Below are 24,360 nucleotides of genomic sequence, written 5' to 3' on the forward strand. Positions count from 1 at the left end.
GAGGCTTTGTCTCTGTATGAGGACTTTCTATACTTCTTCAGTCCAGCATTTGTACACTGAGTCCCAGGAATGTTCTTTTCACCTCTGCCATTTGCAACTTTTACTACAGGATGTTATAAAGCTTCAATACTTACAACATCCCACTTGGGGTTGAGTGCTAAATATTGCCAGAAAAATGCCTTTAAGCCATTTACTTTGTCTGTTACATAACATTTGTGCCTAACATTATGACAAGATTTCTTGATTCCAATTTTACCTAAAAAGTTACCCTAAATATTCAAAAGGAAGAAGCTCAAGATGTAGCCAATGGTATTCCATTTACAAGTACAAATCATTTGTTACATCTTTGCTGAATCACTAATTGTGTTAGAACTTCTGAATTTTGACATTTAATTCACTTTGGAAAACTCTTGGAGAAAATGTGTGATATCTCCTAAACACTAATTTTAAAGTACTAGAAGCAGAGATGTCAAAGAACAAGTGATACTGGTGAAAATAGTTAAAATTAAATATCTTACATTAAAATACATGTTGCTTACTTCTAAGAAAATGTCTTAAAATTTAAAATTTATATTTTTCATAGTTTTTGTGTGTTTTTTCCCTAGAATATTGGTGAGCTCTGTACCTTAGATATGGTTTTACACACATTGTGTGGTGGGTACTTGTAAAATTGTAGATATTTAATCACTTTGTAAGAATTGTTTAGAATGGTAAATAAATTGTAGCAAAAATACTTGCTGACTATAAAGAAATAATTATGTTTAATCTGTAGAATAAACTTGTTAAACTGAAACTGCTTTTTTTATATTCAAGCTTTGTCTCCGAGCAGCTCCTGGAAGGAAACAGTTAATTGTTTTGTTGTCCAATGGGAAAGAAGATAAGGAAGGAGAAGTTTTTGATGACTTAAAAAACTTTCTTGTAGGAATGACTGCAAATTTAGACATAATAGTTGACTTGTATAAAAAATATAACTTTGAGGTTTAGCAGCATGAATGGAAACAGAACTGAAGTTTAATATGGGTGAGCCACAATGTTTTCACGTCCTTATTTAATATGGGTGAGCCACAATGTTTGACACATCTTGATTTAATATGAGTGAGCTACAGTGTTTGGACATATCTTGATTTAATATGGGTGAGCCACGATGTTTGGACATATCTTGATTTAATATGGGTGAGTCACAATGTTTGGACATATCTTGATAAATTTACTAAACCAGTTTTAACTTATAAGACTTTACTACATCATGAAATGCACTGATAGCTGTTTTTATTTCACTGTTGTGTGCTGCAGGAATATTTTTAACACACAACTTACTTATATGAATTTTTTCTAGTATGTGTACAACCTGTAATTTTGAATGTATTATCTTTACAAGCAGTAGCTTGTGTTTGCCAACATATAGTCATTTTCACAGATTGTGCACTTTAACCCTTGCAATGATCCTTACTTTTCATAATTAAAGAAATTAGTAATAACATGTGATAAACTTTTTTTTAGCCATTGTAGAAAGATCTTACTTTTTGATAATGATTACCAGTTAGAGATGGCAATTTGAACACTTGTTAAAAGACAACTTTTGTGAATACATTGTCATTAAACATAATTTCTCATTCAGTTAACAGCTGTTCATTCTGATCATAATTTTGCCATCACAGAGCATTCTCCTTAGACCACATTTCTGTGAATCTAAACCAAAAAAATCAACTTTGGATGGATATATGGTATATTTTAAAGTAATTTCTTTCATTAGTTTTCAAATGATATTTACAAATAATTCAACAGTAGTTCTTCACGTTAAATTTTGCTAATGCTAGCTTTTTTAGAACATTTTTTTAATGTGAAGAAGAAAATGTAGAAATATTTCTATTTGAGATGCTAATTGATTAAATATTATTGAGAGGAAAAGTCTTGAGAGGAAAATATTTAATTGTAGAATACTATCTTATTATACATATATACAAAAGTTCCTGAAAATAAAACTTACAGAATTAGGGAAATATTAACTAATATAAGTTGCCTACAAAAACAACATAAAAAATGAGAAAATATCCAAAATAACCACAATATACACAATGAATACATAAGCAGGACATATTAACCTTTTTTAAACCTCTGATTACTCAGTGGAGAATGCTATGCAGCAAACTCTCCCCAAACTACTAATTTTATGTTTGAATATATAGCTTAAGGCAAAAAAACCTGAAATTCCTAAAGTTAAATGTTTTGGCAAATTACATAGGCTAATGGCAAATGTAAAGTTTCTTTAAGGCCTTTCTCCAACCATTTTGAATTGAATGATATAAGTACCAATGGTAAACAATAAGATTTAATAGCTTTTCTATTTTTTTAATTACATATGTCGGCTCACACATGCAACGTATTACCTACCTCAAGTGCACATCAAAGTTCACAACATTGTTGAAGTTATGTGTTCAGTTTTAGATTTCTTTCAAATTAAGTGTTATCTACATTGAAACTTTTTATAAAGATTTATATTTTAGTGTCACTTAGTACATGAAAGATAATTTTGGTTTTCTGCTAACTTTTCTAGTATAGTATTTGATCTTAGTCTTGTTAAATAATTTATTTGTAGCATTCATTTAAAAACTGGTTAGTATTAAATCACTATTTCTTAATGCATCTAATTCATTTCATTCTGTTTGTACTAATTTGGAATGTATTAAATTTAAAGCTGACATTTGGTATATTCTATATAATGGTATAGTAGTCAGCTGTTGTAAGAGATTGGATGTTTTTCTTCTGTTACTTGGAGAAATCTTTTTAGTGGGTATTGATTTCATTCAAAGTTGTCCTACAGCTATGGGAAAACTGTTTTCTAAACAGTTATTGGTTCAATGAGTATTAATACATTATGTTGGAAATTTAAACATCACTAGAAGCACATCTGCTTTATATGTACCAAAAAACACATTTTAAAATTTTTGTATTTTTGAAATGATGGTTCATAAGATTGTTTGATTAGTAATTGTATCAAAGTATTTAGGCTTGGGGCCAGTATTTTTGTTTGTTAGTACATGTAAATATGTAATGTGATACTAATATTCTCATGTTTAAAAACACAGAAAAATTTTTTCAGGATATCTGTTTGCAAGTTTTAATTTAGGTTTTTTTTTTTCTGGTTGAATGTGATATTGTTGGTATAACTAGATTATATGAAAGACTTTGGATTTATCAGTCACTGAAGTGACAACAAGGCTTTCTCTTTAACACAATAGTTTAAAGCAAGTGCCAAGGTTTAATGTATGAACTACACTGTGTGAACTCTATGACTAGCACTCAGATGCTGGGTAACACTCATATTGTCTATTGTACAGTACTTTCATAAAAACAAAACAAAGAAAATTAAAACTCATGTTGTGATAAGATTATTGTAACATCTCTTATCTGCATGTAATTTAAAAATTAATTAAAATGGTATAAGTCTTAAATATTAAACATCAACTAAAAATAATTTGACATCACTGATTATATCCTTGGTATACAACATTAAGCAAGCTGTACTTTAAAAAACGTTTAAATGTTCCAAGTTAATAATGGAAGCATATTTTATTATAATTTGAATCTCTGTATCATTTCTTCTGCAGTTTTTTAAAGCAAATTTTTCTTTATGTAATTTTGATAACACTGAGATATGCACATCATTTAAATAACATCAGTTTCTATGGTGATATTTGTTCTTTATTTTAAATTCTGAAGGTAGACTACTCTATACCATATTAATGCTTATAGTTCTGTACAATATTTTGTACATGTCTACTGAAAAGCACTTTATTAAACCTTATATAATGAAGTAGTAAAAAAATTATTCATTACTTAATAAAAAAACAAAAGTTATGTGAGGAAGGGGAAGTCAGATACCAGTTTGTTCATTGCATTTGTTCACATTGAAATGCTTTATTGTTCAAGAACTTTTTATTATTAAGTTTTACATTTCATTTATAATGTTTATCACATTAAATTTTTAAAATTACTGTTTTGCAAGTCTGCTGTATGTATGTGTGTACTAGCATGTTCTAACAGTTGAACTGCACGCAAGCAAAATAAGCAACTTGGCAATAGTATGCTCTTTTGTTTGTTGTGTGGTGATTTCTGCTACTTAATCAGAAGTTGTCTGAACTTTATAGAAATTTGTACTCCTTTTTCTCAATATATTTCTCCTTTTGTTTGTTGTTCAACTAACTTTTCGAAATAATTCAAATTTTTATTTTCGAGCATTGCATGTTTAGTGGTTAAATGTCTTTTTAATTTCTTAGGAACCATGGCATCATTTGAAAGTTTTTTACCACAAACAACATACAGTGGCAGAGGTCAGTCTTTATCGCCAGACCAAGAAAATCCAAGATTTTAAATAACTGTTCGTATATTGTTGATGAACCTTAGGCTTAGAAATTTTACTTGGAAGTGGTGTGGTCTTGCTCAGACTAGGGCTTTCGACACTAATACTAGTAAAATTGTCAATGGTTGCTACTTTCACAATCCCATTTTCTTAAAATTGCTCTACCCAATTTAATGTTAGGGTTGCTACTTTAAAAAAGAAAGTAATTTAAAGGCAATTGGCACTTTGCACAGGTGAAAACATGGTTTTACAAATCAAACACATGCTTGAAACAACACTACATCAATTACTGTGTTAAAAAACAAAACTGAATCCATGCCAGCAGCACCATGCATGAACAAGTAAAACATTACATCAAGAACTGTGTAAAAATAAAAGGACAAAGTGAAGCTATGCAAGTGTCACTGTATATGTAGAAATTCCCCATTTACTCTACTTTGATGCTCTGCATTAGGATAATAAGGCCATGATGGCCTAAATAAACTTGATTATTTCACATGGTCATGAGAAAGCGTACTTGATGCCATACATTTATAAAATTTTGCAGCACACCATTTGGGAACCACAGATGTGCAATGTGGGACTTAGCTTCACAAGTGTAAGGCTCAAAATGAAATTTTAAAAATTGACAGTCAAATTGAGTGCATGCTTTTTAAAGAATTAAACAATGTATTTTGCTACATTTTTGCAATATATAAAATAATAGAGAGATTTTAAATACTTTAACCTATCACAGTAAGACACTCAAAAGTCCAGTACTCAGAGTTATTTTTACATAAGACCATTTGTGCTAGGAAACAACTTTAAAGAGGCAATAGAGACACTTTTACACTTTTATAGTCTTTTAATGTGTAATAAGTTTTACAGAAGTTTTGAAATGATTGTTAAACTTTTATAAAGGGGAAATTAAGTAACATTGATCTAAGTCATTAAATTCAACCATCTTATATTACCTTTTGTAGGCATTTTGTTTGAATATTACTTTTTGTAGGCATTTTGTTTGAATGTTTGAACTTTTTTTTGTGACAGTCTTATGTGGCATTCGTGTACAAATGGTATCTAGTAACATTCAGAATATGCAAAGCATAATGATGAAATAGTTGTATGTTGTGTCTGCTTTGAATTTTTAAAAAAATCTTAGATGAAATTTATTTTCTAAAGCAAACTCATTTGGTTGCATGGCTGAATTAGATATCAAATGCTATAAGAGTTTGTTTGTTTTTAGGAAATTTGAGTAACCTACCCTATATCCCAAGGTCTTTCTAGTAACCAGAGAACTAGACGCCTTTTACTTATATAGTTGTCTGATTACTATACAGGTTATATAATACATTAAACTAATAATAAACCTAAATCTATGTAAGTGAAGTAATGAAGTAATTTAAACTTTTTATAAAATAGGCCTAGTTATAAACAGATCATATAATGGAGATACTTATTATAATTTTTATTTTATAATAAACAAGTGGTGTCTAAATATCTTATTTCATCATTTTTGTAGGTGTTTAATTGACTGGCATCTAGTTGTCAAGAGTTTGATAGTCTAGAGGGAAGAAAGCTAGTCAGCAACACCTACCATCAAATCTTGGGTTATTTGAATTCAATAACAGAATCTAACCATCATTCATATAAACTGCCCATTAGCCCAAACTTTATAGCATGAGCTTTAGACAGTGGGACATAAACTATAGACCTCTGGATGCACAGTTTGGCATGCTAATTAGTAGTACATGCCTGACCCATATTATAAAGGATATTGTATATTTAGATTGTTTTCTGGATACAATTCTGTATATCAATTATAATATAGTTTAAGCAGCAGAAGGAAAATAATGTGTTTATACTGTAAATAGCTTTCAAAAGTAGTATTCACCTCTATGTGAACAAATTCTTGCATGTGCTGCAAGTTTTGCAAAAACTCCAACTTCTACCTATGTTAATAGATTGCACTAACCTATGATGTTTGACTGCCATGGGACAACTTCATTTCAACACACTGGGGTTTTACTCCTGTCTTTTTGTTGTTCCTGTGATGATGGATAGTTGGTGGCCAATCATCAGTCTGTTTTATGTGACTCAGTTTTGGTCTTTTCGTGGATGGTTTCTCACTCTGAAATAGATAATCTCTCCAGTGCTGGATGACCTCATTCAAGCTTCTCAAACATTTTCTCCATATCATGATTTATCTGTATGCCTCTTGCTTTTTTTTTTTCATCCACCATAGTTGAATATTTAGTTATCAGACATTTTTTTTAATTGGCTTTGGCCCCCATCCTTTTTCTTTGGTTCCTGGCTTCTTTGGTTTGCTGTATAATTAGAAACTTGAGACCTGTTTTATTCCATTATTCATTGGATATTTAGCTTCTGCTTTCAATGTTGCTTCATGATTTGTGACCTCCATTCTCCATCGAGAACAGTCTCTTTTGTTGTGGCTGGCTCTTTTTTCCAGTTCAGTCTCAACCCTTAACCTGCATCTCATTTATTTCTCACTTTATATACATGGCAGGCTCAGCCTACTTCTTTACAGACTTGAGTCATGAAGCTGTGTATCTGTAAGCTCTCATGTCTCCATTTCGTGCATAGGGGATTTTCCTTTATGGTCATCTTTCATTTTATTTTTTTCATAAGTGCTTTGCTCTTCTTCATTGTACTCATAACTTATCTTTCAGTGGTTTTTGGCCTGTCAGTGTGAGTATATGCAATGACCCATTGTTTTATTTCCCCTCTTGTTATTGTGGCTACTCACTTGATTTCACATGACTTTAGGTGTCCCTCTTCTGAAAGGCTTGTTTCTGTTTGGATTATATCTCACCAATTTTCCTGTGGGCATCTTCCACTTACATGCATGGAGTTTCATATCTATGGTTAGCATACTAAAAGTTGCACATAATATTTTGTTCTGCTCAGTATCAATCCATCCTACAAATATGACTGTTACTTCAGTAGTACTGTTCTGGATGATTGATCCATTTCCAGCATTTGATCTCCGAGGTAAGAGGTTTTTATATCTATAAATTCTCATGATGGTGGTTGCTTCATGTGCTTGCCATAATTTTCAGTCTCGTCTGTTTGATCTTTTTACCATGATCCAGTTAAATATCTTCTTGTTTTTTCTCTCTTCCATCCTATTACTAGAGAACTATTGTATAATTATGATTACATTGCAGATTTGTGCACTATGTTTTGACACATGTAGGAGTGCGAGTTTTGTTTAAAGTTTATCGCATGTACAGGGATTTACATAAGTTAACACAAGGTGGTAGTTCTTTGTTGAGGGGAGATGTGAGTATTTATCTGAAATACATTTCATGTAAGGAAAATGTTAACTTTCATGTAACTGTGAGAATTAAAAAAGGGGTTTATCACTATCATAAAAGATGTTTTCATAACTGTGTACAGTAAGATACTTCACACAGCTCTGCACTGTGTGAAGTTAAAATATTTACTGTAGGTGTATCTATGAAACAGATTTTCATATTTTTGTTACTAATTGATATTGGTTTGATTTCCAAGTAAGAATACTTCCTATTAAATATTGAAATTAAATAAAGTTTACTTGAAAAGTACTCTGAAACATCAGAATTATAAATCAGATTTATTTTATTAAAAGTTAAATGCAATAATAAACATTTTAAATGAAAAAGCAAGTAGTAAAAGTTTAAATTATTTACCAAATGGCATTTATTCCAAGAAAATGAATTCACAAGTTTAAAGGTAAGTTGACAGTTATATGTGACAAGTCAACTTTAGTTGATCTTTTACAGTTCACTGAATCCTCACCAGCAGCACTCTATGTAGCATTAATAAATTCTGTACATTTTGTACAGAAGGTTTTTATGAGTCATTACATGGGTTTCTAGTTCATTTCAGGCTTGTACATTTTCAAAGTGTTTAAAGATCGGTAAACTAATGAAGATCATTCCTTTGGCTTCCTGAGCCAGCAGTCTTGTAGTTAGGTCATTCAGCTTGCAATCTGTGGATTGAAACCTGTCATTGAATATGCACACCCTTTCAACTGTGGGGACTTGGTAATGTGAAAGTTAATTCTGCAATTTGTTGGCAAAAAGTAATTCCAAGAGTTGTAGGTAGATGATGTTGACTGACAGTCTTCTGTCTAGTTTGTAACTTCTAAATGAAGGACATCTAACACAAAGAACCCTTAATCTTTGCATGAAATGAAACAAAAAGTTCACAGTTGACTGATATTTTCATGATAACTTTACAGGCCTGTGAATGACTGAGTCTGATTTGTACTATAGGAGGTGCTGGTAATCTAAGCTATTTGCACCTTAATGATTTAGGCCCGAGTCAAACTTAACACAAGTATGTACTAAAGTTTGAAATTAAAACATTATATCCTAGATTAAGGTGATATTTAAAAATGGGTTGAATTAACACACATAGCTAAATAAACATGCTTATTATAATGTGAAATGCCCTGTATGTTTAAATCTAGAAATAAACCCAACATAAAACAAGACTTGATGTTTCAAAGTTTATTTTTTTTGTTACTGAAACAATTAATTTTGGTATTAGTCTTGTCATTTAACACAAAAGTGATTAAAAATAATACATTCTAACCCACACATGTACAAAATTATACTAGAACAAATATACTAATAGTTATTAAATATTGACATCTGTGAAATAGTAAAAGGTACAAAATATTTAAAAACCAAAGTTTTTATTTTCAGTATTATTAACTGATATAACATGTCTGTCTACTTTCTTTGCAAGCATTTTGAAATTGTAACACATTAATTTTACATAATCAAAATATTAGTTGTCATTTGGGCCTAACAAAATTATATATATTTTTCTATAAAGTGCCATAGATTGTTTTATAAAATGTGTATCTGAAAAAAATTAATTATGTCACATTTTTAACTGCCAATTTTTGATTGTCTCTTGTTATCAGTTTGGTAAAATACAATTAAAACATCAACCACATTGTTATGCAACATAAAGAGATTGTAAACTATATATAAATATGCATCTAGGCCAGCAAATGCTTATCGTTATTTTCATATTATCATGAACCCCAACAGTAGTTGATAATCAGTATTGCCTATTTCTTATTGTTATTTCACCATCTTACAATAAAAACAAGCACTGGTATTACAGTCAAAACCATAGGTAACATTACTAAATGGATCATTATGCATTGAATAGAGTATTTTTTATTTTTAGGTTTTTCATAAGTAAAAAAAAAAGTAGTGTAAATGATGTTATTACGTCTTGAAGTTAGTTTTATTACAAATATCTGCTGTTCTTTTAACACTCCTACGAAAGACGTTTCTAGTCCTGATTTTTCCAAGCCAGTTCCCCTGGCTATGGTTTCGCTAGATAGTAGATAGGGATAGTGGGAATCTCGTTAATTCATTCATTAATGGATTTAAATGGCAATTTCATTTAAATACAAAATTATTAGCCTAATATTAATAACCTTTCAAGTTGCTCTGGGGCCTATTAGGCCCCACTTTTCATAGGAGTGTTAAGAAGCTTGAGTACACTGTGTAATAAGAATTACCAACCACTAATAGAAGAATATGAGATGACTGTAACATATAGAGGATCAGTGCTTTGTACACGATACAATTGTTGTCTTTAGGGAGCCAATTGGTATATCATGTATGAAGTGAAAAAGTAAAAGAAACAACATATAATATTAAATTTCATCATACACATTCATAGAATAATTACTTCAAAAGACACAAAGATGTATTTGAAGTGATGTTGTTACATGTATATTTTCTTTATTTGAAAAAGCTGCTTTTCTATTGGTAAAAGTTTATGTTTAGTGGGTGTTGTGTTTTAGCCTAATATATATAGTCTTGTATACTCATTGCTATATATTATATATGGATAACTTAGTTTTGCAGAAACTGCAAATGTTTTTGTATTCTGAAACAAATCTCCATGACAATCTCCAGCTGCAGCTAAAATTTGTACATCTCAAACTGTTGTGATCGTATAGTCAGTAGCTACAGTAAAGACATCATGAACCTTATCAACTAGCCTCCCACAACAGGTATCTTTAAGTTGTGGGTTAAAAAATAGTGTCAAGCTCAGTTTCGAGCATCAGATTGACAGTGACAGTGATTACTGATCCTTTGTGTTGAAAAATATGTCTATCTTTAAGTTGTGGGTTAAAAAATAGTGTCAAGCTCAGTTTCGAGCATCAGATTGACAGTGACAGTGATTACTGATCCTTTGTGTTGAAAAAATGTGCTAGCTATGGACAAGTGATGTATAATATCCATTATTACAAGTTATACAAGAAATAACATACAAATTGAGAAAATATGGGTGGGGTGTTTTGTTTTCAATTAGACAGGGCATTAAGTATTAAAATATATTTATTTGTGCATTTAATCTTGATTTTGACATCTACATAATATAATTGTTTTATCTCTGTAGTATCTCTGAGTTTCAAAAGCATTCACTGCTTTCTTTTTGCTGTGTTTCATAATCAATATTTCAGTTTCACTCCTTAAGTCTTAGTTATCATTACATATGTATCCCATACCTTCTATATAAAAATTTCCCATAGCTTCTCCTACCTTGAAAAACCATTAATTTGAAAAGCCTAGGCAGGTGATGACAAGGCTGTCTTACACAAAGCCAGAGGAGTTTGTGGTGTTCCTCAAACAATTGAAAAATAAGTACTGAAATAATACTAAACTTCTTGGCATACCTGTGCTTACATATATGATATTTTGAAGTACGTGTACTGCCCATTGTGAAATCATGTGCTACATTCTCACATGTAATCATTGTCATTGCACGAGGGTTGTGTGTGCAAAATTGCATCATATGAGTAAAACCAGAACAGTACATTTTTTTAGGCCTGACGTGGTCCTTTGCCCCTGGTTGGCACTCTAGCCATTTGGGTTAAAGAATTATCTTGCATCACCTCACTGAATCCCTTGCTTACTATTTTATGTCATATAATCTCAGTCACTGTGCCTAAAATTGAAGACTTTCATAATTAATGATTCAATATGCTTATTTACAACAGCATCTCTGGTCTTGTATAGAATTTCTTGATTGTGATGACATCATCTATGTGAACAGGTGATCTATAACAGTTGTAAGTCAAAAACTTTCTAACACTGATTGTGATCTTTTATATTTGCCATCTTGTCTATCATTTTTCATGTCTTCTTTCCTTACATGTTCCAATTCATTCTTTATATAAAGAGTCACTCTAATCTTTCTTTTATAAAGTATATCACCATTATATAACTTTGAACCTAGAATTTCAAATTGATTTGTTATAAATATTTTTCAGACCTATGTGTGTGATTATTTTATCATCCAACTTTCTCACTTGTATGCATTATTTGAGATACGGACATAAATGAGTGGAAACTGTGTAGAATGTGATAAAACTAGTATTAAATTTTGTGCATGATTAGTGCCAAAAAAGATGCAACAATTTGAGAGGTACCATAAAACAGTCAGATTTGACATTGGATGAAAAGAAATAAATTAATATATTAGGAAAAGAGAGTACAATATGTAAAAGAACCACCATTTGGAATAAATCAGCTTCATGGAAATGCAAAATTACTTTACAATGTATGAATAAAACTTTATCAAAATTAGTTTTAGTTACTCTGTGTCCCTGATAATTCACTGGCTGGGGTGATCAAAGTATTCAGATTTTATTTTTACTTGTTTAATTTCAGTGAAGTTTTTATTGTATTTTCAAGTTTGCTTGCATTTTAATTACAGCTCTGCTCAAGGCTGATTCAACTTTCTGGGTTTTAAATAATATTTTAACATACAAATTTAAATACTCTTTCATTTAGCTGAAGTAATCTACATAATGTAATTAAAGTTCTGAAGTAGAATTTAACTGCTTGTCTAAAATAGGCAGATCTGAACATCAAACCTGTTTGTTTTTATTGTTTTTGTATCAATTGGCTTAAAGTGGTTGTCCTGCACTATATACAATCCTCTTCAAGTTTTCCCCATCAACTAAAAGTAGAGAAGTGAAGCAGTGTTTTATAGTGTAAAAGAAAATTATTGTTTGACTATGATACCAGTATTTTCTCTCATATCTTTAATTTTAAAAACACAGATTTTTTTGATTTTATAAATGTTGCTTTGTGATAAGAAAAATAAATATCTGGAGTGAACAGTGAAACATCAGTGCCAAAATGAAATTATCTTAGCATCAGAGGTTGTTATTAACACTCAGTAATAAGTAGTACAGGCTCGGAAAACGTTACATTAATGAGAAAGATACTTAACTGCTTTTAAAAAAAATAACTAAATAATTTACAGGGTAATGAATTCACGTTTTCAACAAAAATCCTAGTTACTGTGTAGAATGTCTTTGTAGAAGTACTCTTTTACAACAAAGTTCTTTCATAGTTTTGTATTGTAAATGACTAGAATTTTTACCATGTCTTGTTTAATTAAGCATATAAAGTCAAATTTCTCGTTTGTTGAAACTGCATAATCTAGAACAACCATATCAGTATGCCCACTAGTATTTGTTATGAACATGTATGAGTAACTTGATTTGAATTTTGAAAGTAAGTTTGTTGAGTAGGCCATCACATAGTTAAATGTTATTTCACTAACTTAAATATCAGAATTTTCCAAAAGGTAATTCATGTACTCCAAACTCTACATAACTAATCAGTCTTTTCTGAGAAATCCAAGGAAGGAAATGGCAGAATATCAACAAAACACTGTGACCACACATATACTACAAAAACAATTATTTTAAACAAGAGTGACATGATGAACCAGTGGACTGTTGGGAAGAGTGCTTTACTCAAAGCATCTTGTACCTGAAATAAAGCATTTGAGGGAATGGCAAGTGGATTGGTGACTTAAGTACAAAAGATATTGAACAGTGAGGTTATTGTAGGTTATATTTTGTAAGAGGTCATCAGAGTAACTAGAAATATTGTATTTCAATTGATAAAGCCAAAAACTGAAATACACAAAATTTCTACATATGAAGTGAAAGCATTCTCAACAGAAATCATTTCTTATATATATCAAGTCTTAAAAAATATTACAAGCAGTTCTTCAGAACTCTAACAGAACTGTGTTTTTGACTCTTTGGATCCAGTACTTAGTCCATGTAATTGCAGGTCCTGGACATGATGATGCTAAATACAAATTTACTTTAATGTTTTACTTAGATTAATTCTCTAGACTAAAAAAACTGTATTTAAAAACCATTAGTTATTTATGTCTACAATATATATTTTGCTCTTGAATTTTACCCTAAATATTATAAAATAACCAAAATCTTAACAATGTTTTTCATAAGTCTTAACTTTCAACTGATTATCCTGAAATGTGATAAACACATTAATGCTTTGAAACTACCATTAAGTTTTATTAACATTAAAGAGGAGCAATCAATTCTTTTTTTTTCAACAAAATTCAATATAATTAGAGATAACATGCACATAAATATTTGAATCATTTAATAGACAACTTGGAATATCCAGTTCCATTTTCAGTAAGCTAGAGATACAAAAATATATCTTATTGAAAACGAAATTCTAAATGTTTCAAACAGTTGCATGCATATTGTTATTAATAATTACAGAATAGTACTTAATCTGTAACCACTTCAGTATGTATATAATTACTCTGGATATCCTGAGCCAAAATATAATTAAATATCTACAACTTTCTGTACAGATTTATAAAGTTTGGACAACTGATTTTTAAGTATTTCTATCCAGTGATCAATAGTATAAGATACTAACACAAAAAAATTGTCATTCATTATTACAATAATTTCTATCTCAAACATTTCTGTTTTTCATATTTATAATTTTGTTTTTATATCATATTGGTTTTAAGTATTTTGAGTTTGTAAGTAAGGTTTTAACATACCTATAAAAGTAGCTTCTCTTTACCAGCTTCACATCTACGGCAGTTTTCTTTGAAATACACTTTAAAACAAGACAGCAAGTTACAAGTAGAAAATACAGTACCTGATAGGAACCACTGGGTTTAACAATGTGTGAAAACTCCACAACAATGTTTTTCTTTTGAACCATTACATACGGCCCTGTATGGCCAGTTGTTTAAGGCGCTCGACTTGTAATCTGAGGGTCGCGGGTTCGAATCCCCGTCACACCAAACATGCCCGCACTTTCAGCCGTGGGGGCGTTATAATGTGACGGTCAATCCCATTATTCGTTAGTAAAATAGTAGCCCAAGAGTTAGCGGTGGGCGTGATGACTAGCTGCGTTCCATCTAGTCTTACACTCCTGAATTAGGGATAGCTAGCACAGATAGCTTTTGTGTAGCTTTGCGCGAAATTCAAAAACAAACAAACGTACAAACCATTGTATGAATTTCTCTTACCTAGTGTGCAATAGATGAAAGACTAAATAACCACACGTAGGTTTGGTTTGAATTTCGCGCAAAACTACACGAGGACTATCTGCGTTAGCCGTCCCTAATTTAGCAGTGTAAGACTAGAGGGAAGGCAGCTAGTTATCACCACCCACCGCCAACTCTTGGCCTACTATTTTACTAACGAATAGTGGGATAGATTGTCACATGATAATGTTCCCCCGGCTGAAAGGGCGAGCATGTTTGATGTGACATGGATTCGAACCCGCGACCCTCAGATTACAAATCGAGCGCCTTAACCACCTGGTCATTCCGGGCCTAACTACATGTAGGAGCAACAATAATGGACATAAGGCCTAATTTAGTGTTCACTTACCATTATTACTCAAAACTATGTGTGGCAAACTTTCTCCTGTCATGTTAAAGGTAGGAACATCTGTCACTGAAAACACTCAAATTCACCAAGAAATGATGAACCCCACATTAAACGAAAATTTAGATTAGTAAAGTAATCGTTATCAAAGAACCATTATGAGTTTTAACCACACAACCCTTATGCAGTGCAGGAAAAACATAATTAACACTAAACTAAAAGTTAAAGTGGTAAACTAGTATGAATGTATCTAAATATAAAAAAATTAAATATCTATTTATCACTAAGGAATTATTCTGAATCTACTGCCACTCAATGGCACAGCGATATGTCTGCGAACTTGCAATGCTAGAAACCTGGTTTCGATACCCGTGGGGAGGGGCAGAACATAGATATCCTCTTGTGTAGCTTTGTACATAATTATAAACAATAACTGTATCTACTTGATCATAGAAAACAGACAGATATACGTGGAGTAAGATGGTTCGGTTAATACTCATCACTCAGAAATATTAACACTGTTTGATGATTTAAGTTTAAATGTTAAATCTTTAAAGGTGATTAAGAATAAAAGTAATTTTCTTTATTTAAGTTTTACAAGTACATACATACTTGCCACCCGCTAGTACAGCGGTATGTCTCCGGGTTTACAACGCTAAAATCAGGGGTTCGATTCCCCTCGGTGGGCTGAGCAGATAGCCCTTTGTGGCTTTGCTATATGAAAAACACACACACACATAGATACTTAAAATGTCCGCGTGTGCTGGTTTAATTAGATACACCATCGTTTCTATAAAACTGATATTTTTTTTCAAACTTACCAAACCGTTTTGGCTGGTAGAACAAAGAACTTGTTGCTTAATACCAAAATAGAGTAAATAAAACCTTTAACCTCTGTAGCTGGAGTACTTAAAAACCAGTTATTGTTATTTTTTATGTTTAAGAATTAATTTGTTTAAACTATTTATATAATATCTTATTGTTTTATTGGACAGAAATAAGGGAAATGAATTGTTTCGGTTCGATCTTTGACATTGTGCTGCTGGAAGAAACTTCCAGGAAGATGCAATATTTATAAAAATTGTTGTATTCATGTAAATTGAGTCATCCTTCGATCTGTGAGACAGGTCCCTTAATAACTGGAGATTAGATTAAGAAATCATTTATGACGTAATACCATATCTCTTGCTTATTGATTTGTGATGTTAAATGGAAAAACAAGATTCGACAGAAAGTGAACAGTCTTTATTATTACAATAAAGCACAAACACGATGTATGCAGTTGTTACTTTCACTGGATGATTACTTTTACAGGATTCTTTATATTCAGATGTTCAAATTGAATCGATGTACCAAACTTTAAAAAAAATTCTAATGTTCCATAGTTAACAAAAGCTTTGCATTTGCATCTTCTAACTGGTGCTAACTACATGACTGGTCATTTCTCATTACAACGTATGTGAAGCCATAACCTCTATATATTACGTGAACTACCATTAAAAGACGCTGCTGTTGTACAGTGCAAAGTATTGTAGCAGTATTTAACACACAACTCGGAAGGTAGGTATTGTTCACTTAAAAGCAAACTGAGAATGAAATCAAATTGAGAACTTTCTTGACTATGTGTTATGTTAAACTTAGTCATACACAGTAAAAGTAATAAACTAAAAAGAAATACTTTAATATCAAAGATTAAACACATGACACATTCATATATCACATTTTACTATTTCCTATACTTCAGTTTTGTCTTCGAGCCAGCAGTAATTTTAACTTTAAAGCCAGTAACCTTTTAAATTCATCTGTAGTCCAGAAGTATGTTAACTTTCTATTGATCCAAAAAACATACCTCTCAGATCCACAAATTTTAAAAAAGATAAAATTGCAACATAAAAATTATAACCAAATACCCTCAAACCACAAATCACAGTGCTGAGAAAAACCTTTAACAGCAAAATGCAATACCAAATAAAAATTCCTTCGACAATGACACCATATAAAAAATAATTTAACTCATAAAACCATATGAATACAAAAATAAAACATTTAAGATAGAAGCAAACATAATCTGCTTATATTAACCTTTTAAAAAGAAAGCTTTAATAATATCAATACAACCATGTACGTATATATATACACTGTTGGCCAAAATCTCACGGCCAATGAATATAAAGAAAAAATATGCTTTTCGCGTTGTTAGACTCAACCATTTATTTGAGTAGAGCTTCGAAAGATGAAAATAAAAAAGGGAAAAATAAAAAATTATTTTAGCATTTAGTAGGGAAAATGTGAACACTATAAAATTTGCCTAAATACTAAGTGGTCAAAAGTTTAAGACCATACTGAAACGAAGCGTTAATCGGTAAACACGTAACAAAACTTAATCACTCGTTTTCCAGCATTAGCGTTGTCAACATCTCCCACTGACATTTCCTGTGTTACATTGGGTACAAACATGTTAATTACTAAAAAGTTAACAGAGTTTGAACGTAGCAGAATTGTCGAGCTGCAAAAGCAAGGTCTCTCTCAACGTGCCATCGCTGGTGAGATTGGGCGAAGTAAAACTGCTGTTGCAGATTTCTTAAAAGACCCTGAGGGATACGGAACGAGAATTTCAAATGATCGGCCCAAGAAAATTTCGCCGGCGTTGATCAGGAGGATTCGACGGGTTGTCCGGCAAGACACCAGCCGATCGTCGAACCAGATTAAGACCCTTACGGGCACAGAATGCAGCTCAAGAACAATAAGACGGCATTTACGAAAGAAAGGCTTTAAAAACCATAAACGTCTTTAAAGGCCACTTCTCCTTCCAGACCACGAAACAGCTCGGTTAAACTTTGCTGAGAAGCACCAAACATGGGACGTAGAAAAGTGGACGAAGGTTTTGTTCTCTGATGGGAACAATTTAACCTGGATAGTACTGATAGCTTCCAATGTTACTGGTACGATAAGGATATCCCATCGGAGATATTTTCTACACGACACAGTGGAGGACGTTCCATCATTATCTGGGATGCTTTCGCCTTTCATGGAACAATGGAGCTTCAGGTTATACAGGGATGTCAAACAGCAGCTGGCTACATTGGCATATTGGAGAGAGGATCCTTATTGATTGAAGGCCCTTGCTTATATGGAAATGACTGGATCTTTCAGCAGGACAGCGCTGCAATCCACAATACCTGCAGAACAAAGGACTTTTTCATGACGAATAACGTGGTTCTTTTGGATCATACAGCATGTTTGCCCGAACTGAACCCTATTAAAAATGTTTGGAGGTGGATGGCAAGGGAAGTCTAAAGAAATGGACGTCATTTCCAAACAGTGCATGATCTTCGTGAAGCCATCTTCACCACTTAGAGGAACCTTCCAGCCAGCCTTCTGCAAACGCCTATATCGACCATGCCAAAGAGACTTCTTGTTGGGCATTTCCTACCCTGTTTAGGACTTCTTTTTAGTGTGGTTTCAAACTTTTGACCAGCTGGTATTTAGGCTAATTTCATAGTGTTCATATTTTTCCTATTAAATGCTAAAAAGTTTTTTATTTTTATTTTCCCTTTTCGTATTTTCATCTTTCGAAGTTCTACTCAAATAAATGGTTTTGTCTAACAACGCAAAATGCATATTTTTTCTTTACGTTCATTGGCCTTAAAAGATTTTGGCCAGCAGTGTATATATATATATATACATGTTTGTCTGAGCCATGATGATCTAGTGGTAATTATGGAGGTTTATAACGCTAAACTCGGGTTTATGGACTATTAGGTTGTTCAGAAATAAATGTCATTATTGAACTGCGAAGTTTTTAAAAGTATAAACCAGCGTTGTAAAACATGCTTTAATCAAAGTTAGCGCCATTTGCTTCAACACACTTTTACCAATGTGTAACGATGGTGTTTATGCCCCTGATGTAGAAGTCAGAGTTTTTATGGTGAATGAACTTCCTGAAAGCTTCTTCTGCAGCTCCTGGTTTTGAAAGCGTTTATTGTTTAAAAAGTTGTCAAAGTGCTTGAAAAAATTAAAATCTGCAGGGAAAGGTTAGGGGAATAAGGTGGATGAGGCAGAACCTCGATTACCAATTCTTTTAATTTTTGGAGCATCATCCTTGATAGGTCTCATAGCGCCGGTTTTGTTGATCTTCAGTCAGCAGATCTCACTTATCCAACTTTTTCGTCTTTCCAATCGCACTCAGGTGGTTGGCAATGCTGGATTTGCTTATGCTTAGCTTTTATGCAAGCTTACATACTGTTGTGCGAGGGTCTGTCTCAACTGCTTCATTTGACGTTTTTTATGTAAGGATGCCTTCCTTCAAGACTTTCGTCTCCATGTCGAAATTTTTGGGATCAACGCTGAACTGTACGTTCAGTAACAGATCCATGGCCGAGTGCCTGGTTGATGTTCCGTATAGTTTGGGTAGCTTTTAGTCCAAGTTTGAAGTCTCAGAGAAAATTCAGAGGAAAGTGCTTCTTGTACATGCTGCCTTGTAGATTGAGAAATTTACTCTGAGTAGAGTTGAAACAACAAACAATTAAGACACTTTGTAAGCGACAAAGATTGGATTAAACGAACCAACCAACGATAAGTTACTCAATATTCAGCTTCTAAATGTCATCGTGAGAATTCCGACATTTAATTCTGGACAACCTAATAATATTGAACACAGTACTGATACCCTTTATGTAGGTTTGTGTTTAACAACAAAGAAAAATACACACACACACACGTAAGGAAATACAAAAATAAAACGATCATGTTAAACAAAACCCTTTACGAAGTATACACAATTTGAAAACTATCAATTGATAAGTATGAGAAAACACTTTAACCAAGAAGTACTAGCTATGATAAAAAATCAAATTCACAAACTAGGACATGTAACAGGCTCTTTAAAACAGAAACATAAGAGCTGATATGTCAATATTGTACATAAAGAAAAAACTAAAATTCCCTTTAGGTGATCAAACAGAACGAAACTAAAAAAGACAAATTCACAAAATGTACTTTTACCTCACAGATGCAATGAAGTTCTGTTCCCTTCACCCTTAGTTCAGTCGCGATAGTGGATCCTCTGATTCAGCTATGGATCTTGCTTGACAACTATGGTCATTTTATTATACCTTTTTGTTCTAGGACGCCAATGTCAGAATTGAGGACAGCGACAACTATCAATTGTTTTGCAAGCAAAACCTCCTAGACACAGTTGGGTTGTTATCTTCATTCACGTTTAGTCTACCTCTATTCATCAGAATAAAGTTCATGTTAACCGATTCAAAAGGTCATTTACCTCAAAGTGTCTGATATATTTCAAGTGCTGTCAGTGTTCTGACCACTTTTATATCAACCAGGAATTCTAGTCTTTCATTCTTGTACTCTAGCAGACACAAATCAAGACCAACCAAGCCATGAGAGAGCTGGTTTGACCGCCACACTTGTTTGTACAGTTTGTTTGTTGCACTCCTTTAATTTAGTGGCCAGTGGCTCCTTTAATTTTCCAGAACTATAGCAGTAATATTTATTGCCTATTGTCGTCTCTCCTGTACCTGTTACACTCTTGTTCGAAACTGATAGCCTTGCCACACCAACTAAATTCAGAACTAGATAATGTGCAATCGTTTCTGGAGTCCAGCCATCATAGGTAATTACCTGCCTCAAATGCTTTAAGAATGGTCCACTTCTTCATTTGCTATACCTTTTAATTTCATCAGAGAGACATGTTTCATTTCACTCTTGGAGAACCTCGATCATGACCAGACACACTCTTACTAGCCACTATCAGACTGAGACGTCCTCTTGGGCATAGCATGGTAGGAATTCTCAGGGACTTCACTGCTGTAATGAGCACTAGACCTCTGATTTAGGGTTGTAGAACAATGAGGTGCATTTACCAACTCATCCATAAGTTCTATGTGGCCACAAGCTTATCCATGGTCCATGTTATCTTGGACGTACACTTCCTACTCAGGGTAATATACCTCTGCATAAGTGTCTACTTCATTGCCATTTAGTCAATGCCATCTCACATACAGGACTTCTAGCCTTTGATAACCTAGGGCTGTATTACCCTAGTTGATATAAGTGAGTTAGTCTTATGCAGAATGTCATATCCAATCTTAGGCTTACAATATGTTACATCATCATAATGATCCTCAGTTATGCATGTTTCCTTTAAATCATGGTTGATCCCGATGAGAAGAGTATGACAGTCCTTCTTGGTGTGCCAATTATCAGTGACTCTTCTTCTCCTTAGTCTTCAGCTGTAGTATGATAGAAGTATTGGACTTTTGCAGTATCAGCAAACATACTACACCCTCAAGAGGACTTTTCCCACAACCAAGAATACTCTCATTAGATCATTTCCCCTTCAGTAACCAAGGCAGGTTAATTCTGGAAAATGCCATTTTCTTTAACTTAGAAGCCTTTTTTAACTTGATACACAAGAGTTAAAAAGGGCAGTAGAAACTTGAGAGGATAGAATAAACTCTGCAATAAGGATATATTATGATCTTGGCACCAGAATTTTCTACCTATCGTCTTTGTGGTGTCTCCAAAGTTCAAGCTTTCGGTTTGACCTATTTAATAAGGGAAAATTTGCTCAACGTAAGAATCGTCAAAATTATGAATCACTTAGAAATTAAGTTGTGACGTTAAATGGATCAATACGAGTAGACATCAAAATTAACAATTTTCATTATAACGATATGGTATGTAGCGTGTGTACTTGACAGTCACCTTTACTGTATCCATTATTTTCAACTGTTCGGGTTTAATCTATGTACTAGAACTCCCTGGCATCTTTATTATGCAGTTTTGAAGTCATATCTACTCCCACAAACATAGTAAGTATTATCAACTTGAGAACAAACGTAGTAAGAATGAAGCCAACTTAATGGCTTTCTCAACTGTGTGTAATGTGAATCCTATATATACACAACACAAACAATAATATAACACTATAAACTTACAAGAGGTTAGGAATGTATAGTATGTTCATATATTTACTACTTCTGTTTTAACATTGTTCCTCAAGAGTTTTTTTTATAAAAATTGAGTGAGACATTTTTTAATGTTGTTTTTCTTTCCCTAGTTGGTGATTTACATGTAATGTGATGTTAAGATTTAGAATACTGGAGAAATACTGCTATTAATTAATTCCTTAATATTTTAAAACAAATTATATGATACAAATTAAGAGATCTTATTCCACGGAATTTACAGCATCTATCAGTTATAGGGAAATTCGTATTTAAATATGAAAGTTCAACTCGTAATCTGAGGGTCGCGGGTTCGAATTTCAGTCACACCAAACATGCTCGCCCTGTCAGTTAAAATGTCACGGTCAATCCCACTATTCGTTGATCTAAAATTTTGTTAAGGAAACAGACAACAATAATAACATAAATTACAACTGAGTTAACCAGAACGCTAAACAGTAATTTGATTGGCTTGTTTGTTGTCGATCGAATAGTGAAGAAATTCCGCGATTGAGTTTGCTTACGTACCAATAGTCTTGAAATTTATATTTAAACATTGCTTATAAAGTTATGCATATCATGGATCATAACTTTTAGCAAACATTATTAAATACATAAATTAATTCGTTGGGCTGAACGTAGCATCAGTGTTATCAATTATTCCGAAAGAATCTAACCATGGATAGAACGTGGTAGCAGTATAAATATTTAAATTGGAGGTAATATATGAAGCAAAGAGTAATTGGTTAACTCACTCTGTCATTCATGTTATTATTGTTGTCTGTTTCCTTTACGAAATTTCTAGATTACAAACTAATGAAGCTCCTCCTCCAGTAAACAAATATTTAAAGTATTAAACATACGTTTCGGTTAAGTGTAAGTAGGAATCGTATGTTTACAACACTTCAGATGTATGTGTCTTTGAAAAGAATAAGTAAACAACAAAAACACTATAAATAATTAAATACTCAAATGTAATGAGAAATTAAAGAGAAAACTATTTATAAGGTAATGAACAAGTCACTGTTATTAGCTGTACTTGTAAGCTAATTATTTATTTATTGACTTTAAAGTTAGCATCATAAAACACTATTGTCTCCTCACACAATGTCTACATAAATCCTGGCTTATTGCATGTGTAATGTTTAAATAAACAGTTCCCGGGAAGTAACAAAATCTTTTTATTTTGTTGTGCTACTCGAGGCTAATGTCGAGTGTCACACTGACACCAAATGGTAGATGTATATCCTGTCAGGGTAATCACTAATACAAAAGCTGCACAGATACCAGTTTATGAGGCAATTGTTGGACAAAGTGTACCCGCTAATTTAGTAGCTTATAAAGGAACTGGGTTTTTAAGTGATCTGTTCGAATCAATAACTGATGTACTGGGTGTTAATCATAAACTTCCACCTTTACAAACCAGTCTCTTCGATATAGTTAATCAGTTGTAACTATAGGCAGCGAAACCGGGGAGGCAGTGGCGTATTTAGATACCGACTAGAGGGCCATGGTGTTATCAATGGGGACCCATTGATATTTTTAGTTTATGTAAAATTACATAGGATGTAAAGATGTTAAATTACCATTTAATGTTAGTGGTACTTCTCGTGTGTGTGTGTTTTCTTAAAGCAAAGCCTAACGCAGATAGCCCTCGAGTAGCTTTGTGTGAAATTAAAATAAACAAAATTATAGCAAAGCCACATAGGACTATCTGCTGAGTCCACCGAGGGGAATCAAACCCCTGATTTTAGCGTTGTAAGTCCGTAGACTTACCACTATACCAGCGGAGGATTACTTCTTGTGTGAGTATATATAGGCTTTACTTTATTGGAGAGAGTTGAAGTTCACGTACAGATATTCATAACAGACTAATTATAGAGGACTTTTGGAGACTGTTCTATACCGTGCTTTGATATAATTTCTTCACACTTACTTTTATACCTTCTGATTTGATTTATGTTCAAAGTTATTCACTTTCTCGTAATGATGGTCACGCTGCAAAACTACCACTGACAGCTGAGAAAATCTATTAGAAATAACTTGGAAGAATAAGATTGTATCGGCTGGCAGTTCAGTTGGAACATACCTTGTCTGTGATATGTTACTTTATTAAATCTTGAAAGACTTTGATAGTGAAATGGATATAGAGAAAGAAATAGAAAGTGTATGCCAGCTGCTTCTTTACTTGGTAACACTGAACAATCTAGCCCTTAACTTTACAGACGTCTCTTTGTATTATTAATAATATAAATAAACTCAGTTAATTTACAGTGTAGAACTATAAAATAATGTACTTGCTGCTCCGTTGT

The 24,360-nt window shown here is 32.6% G+C and overlaps 1 protein-coding gene across 8 annotated transcripts in view; it reads left to right on the forward strand.

Annotated features, from left to right (window-relative positions):
* The window catches only part of LOC143253692 (glycolipid transfer protein), a 41,224-nt gene extending 32,384 nt beyond the window's left edge, over nt 1–8,840 (forward strand). For 4 of the 8 annotated variants that reach the window (XM_076507954.1, XM_076507958.1, XM_076507957.1 and 1 more), the window contains one exon: nt 814–1,478. In XM_076507954.1, coding sequence (XP_076364069.1) covers nt 814–984 — 171 coding nt within the window. In that variant the 3' untranslated portion in view covers nt 985–1,478. Of the gene's footprint in view, nt 1–813; nt 1,479–4,277 lie in introns of those variants that run through there. The other 4 variants (XR_013029780.1, XR_013029779.1, XR_013029778.1 and 1 more) reach the window with 4 other exon arrangements.
* The last annotated feature ends 15,520 nt before the right edge of the window (nt 8,841–24,360 follow it).

The sequence above is a fragment of the Tachypleus tridentatus genome, chromosome 6 (genome assembly GCF_004210375.1).
Source record: "Tachypleus tridentatus isolate NWPU-2018 chromosome 6, ASM421037v1, whole genome shotgun sequence".
Classification (NCBI taxonomy): domain Eukaryota; kingdom Metazoa; phylum Arthropoda; class Merostomata; order Xiphosura; family Limulidae; genus Tachypleus; species Tachypleus tridentatus.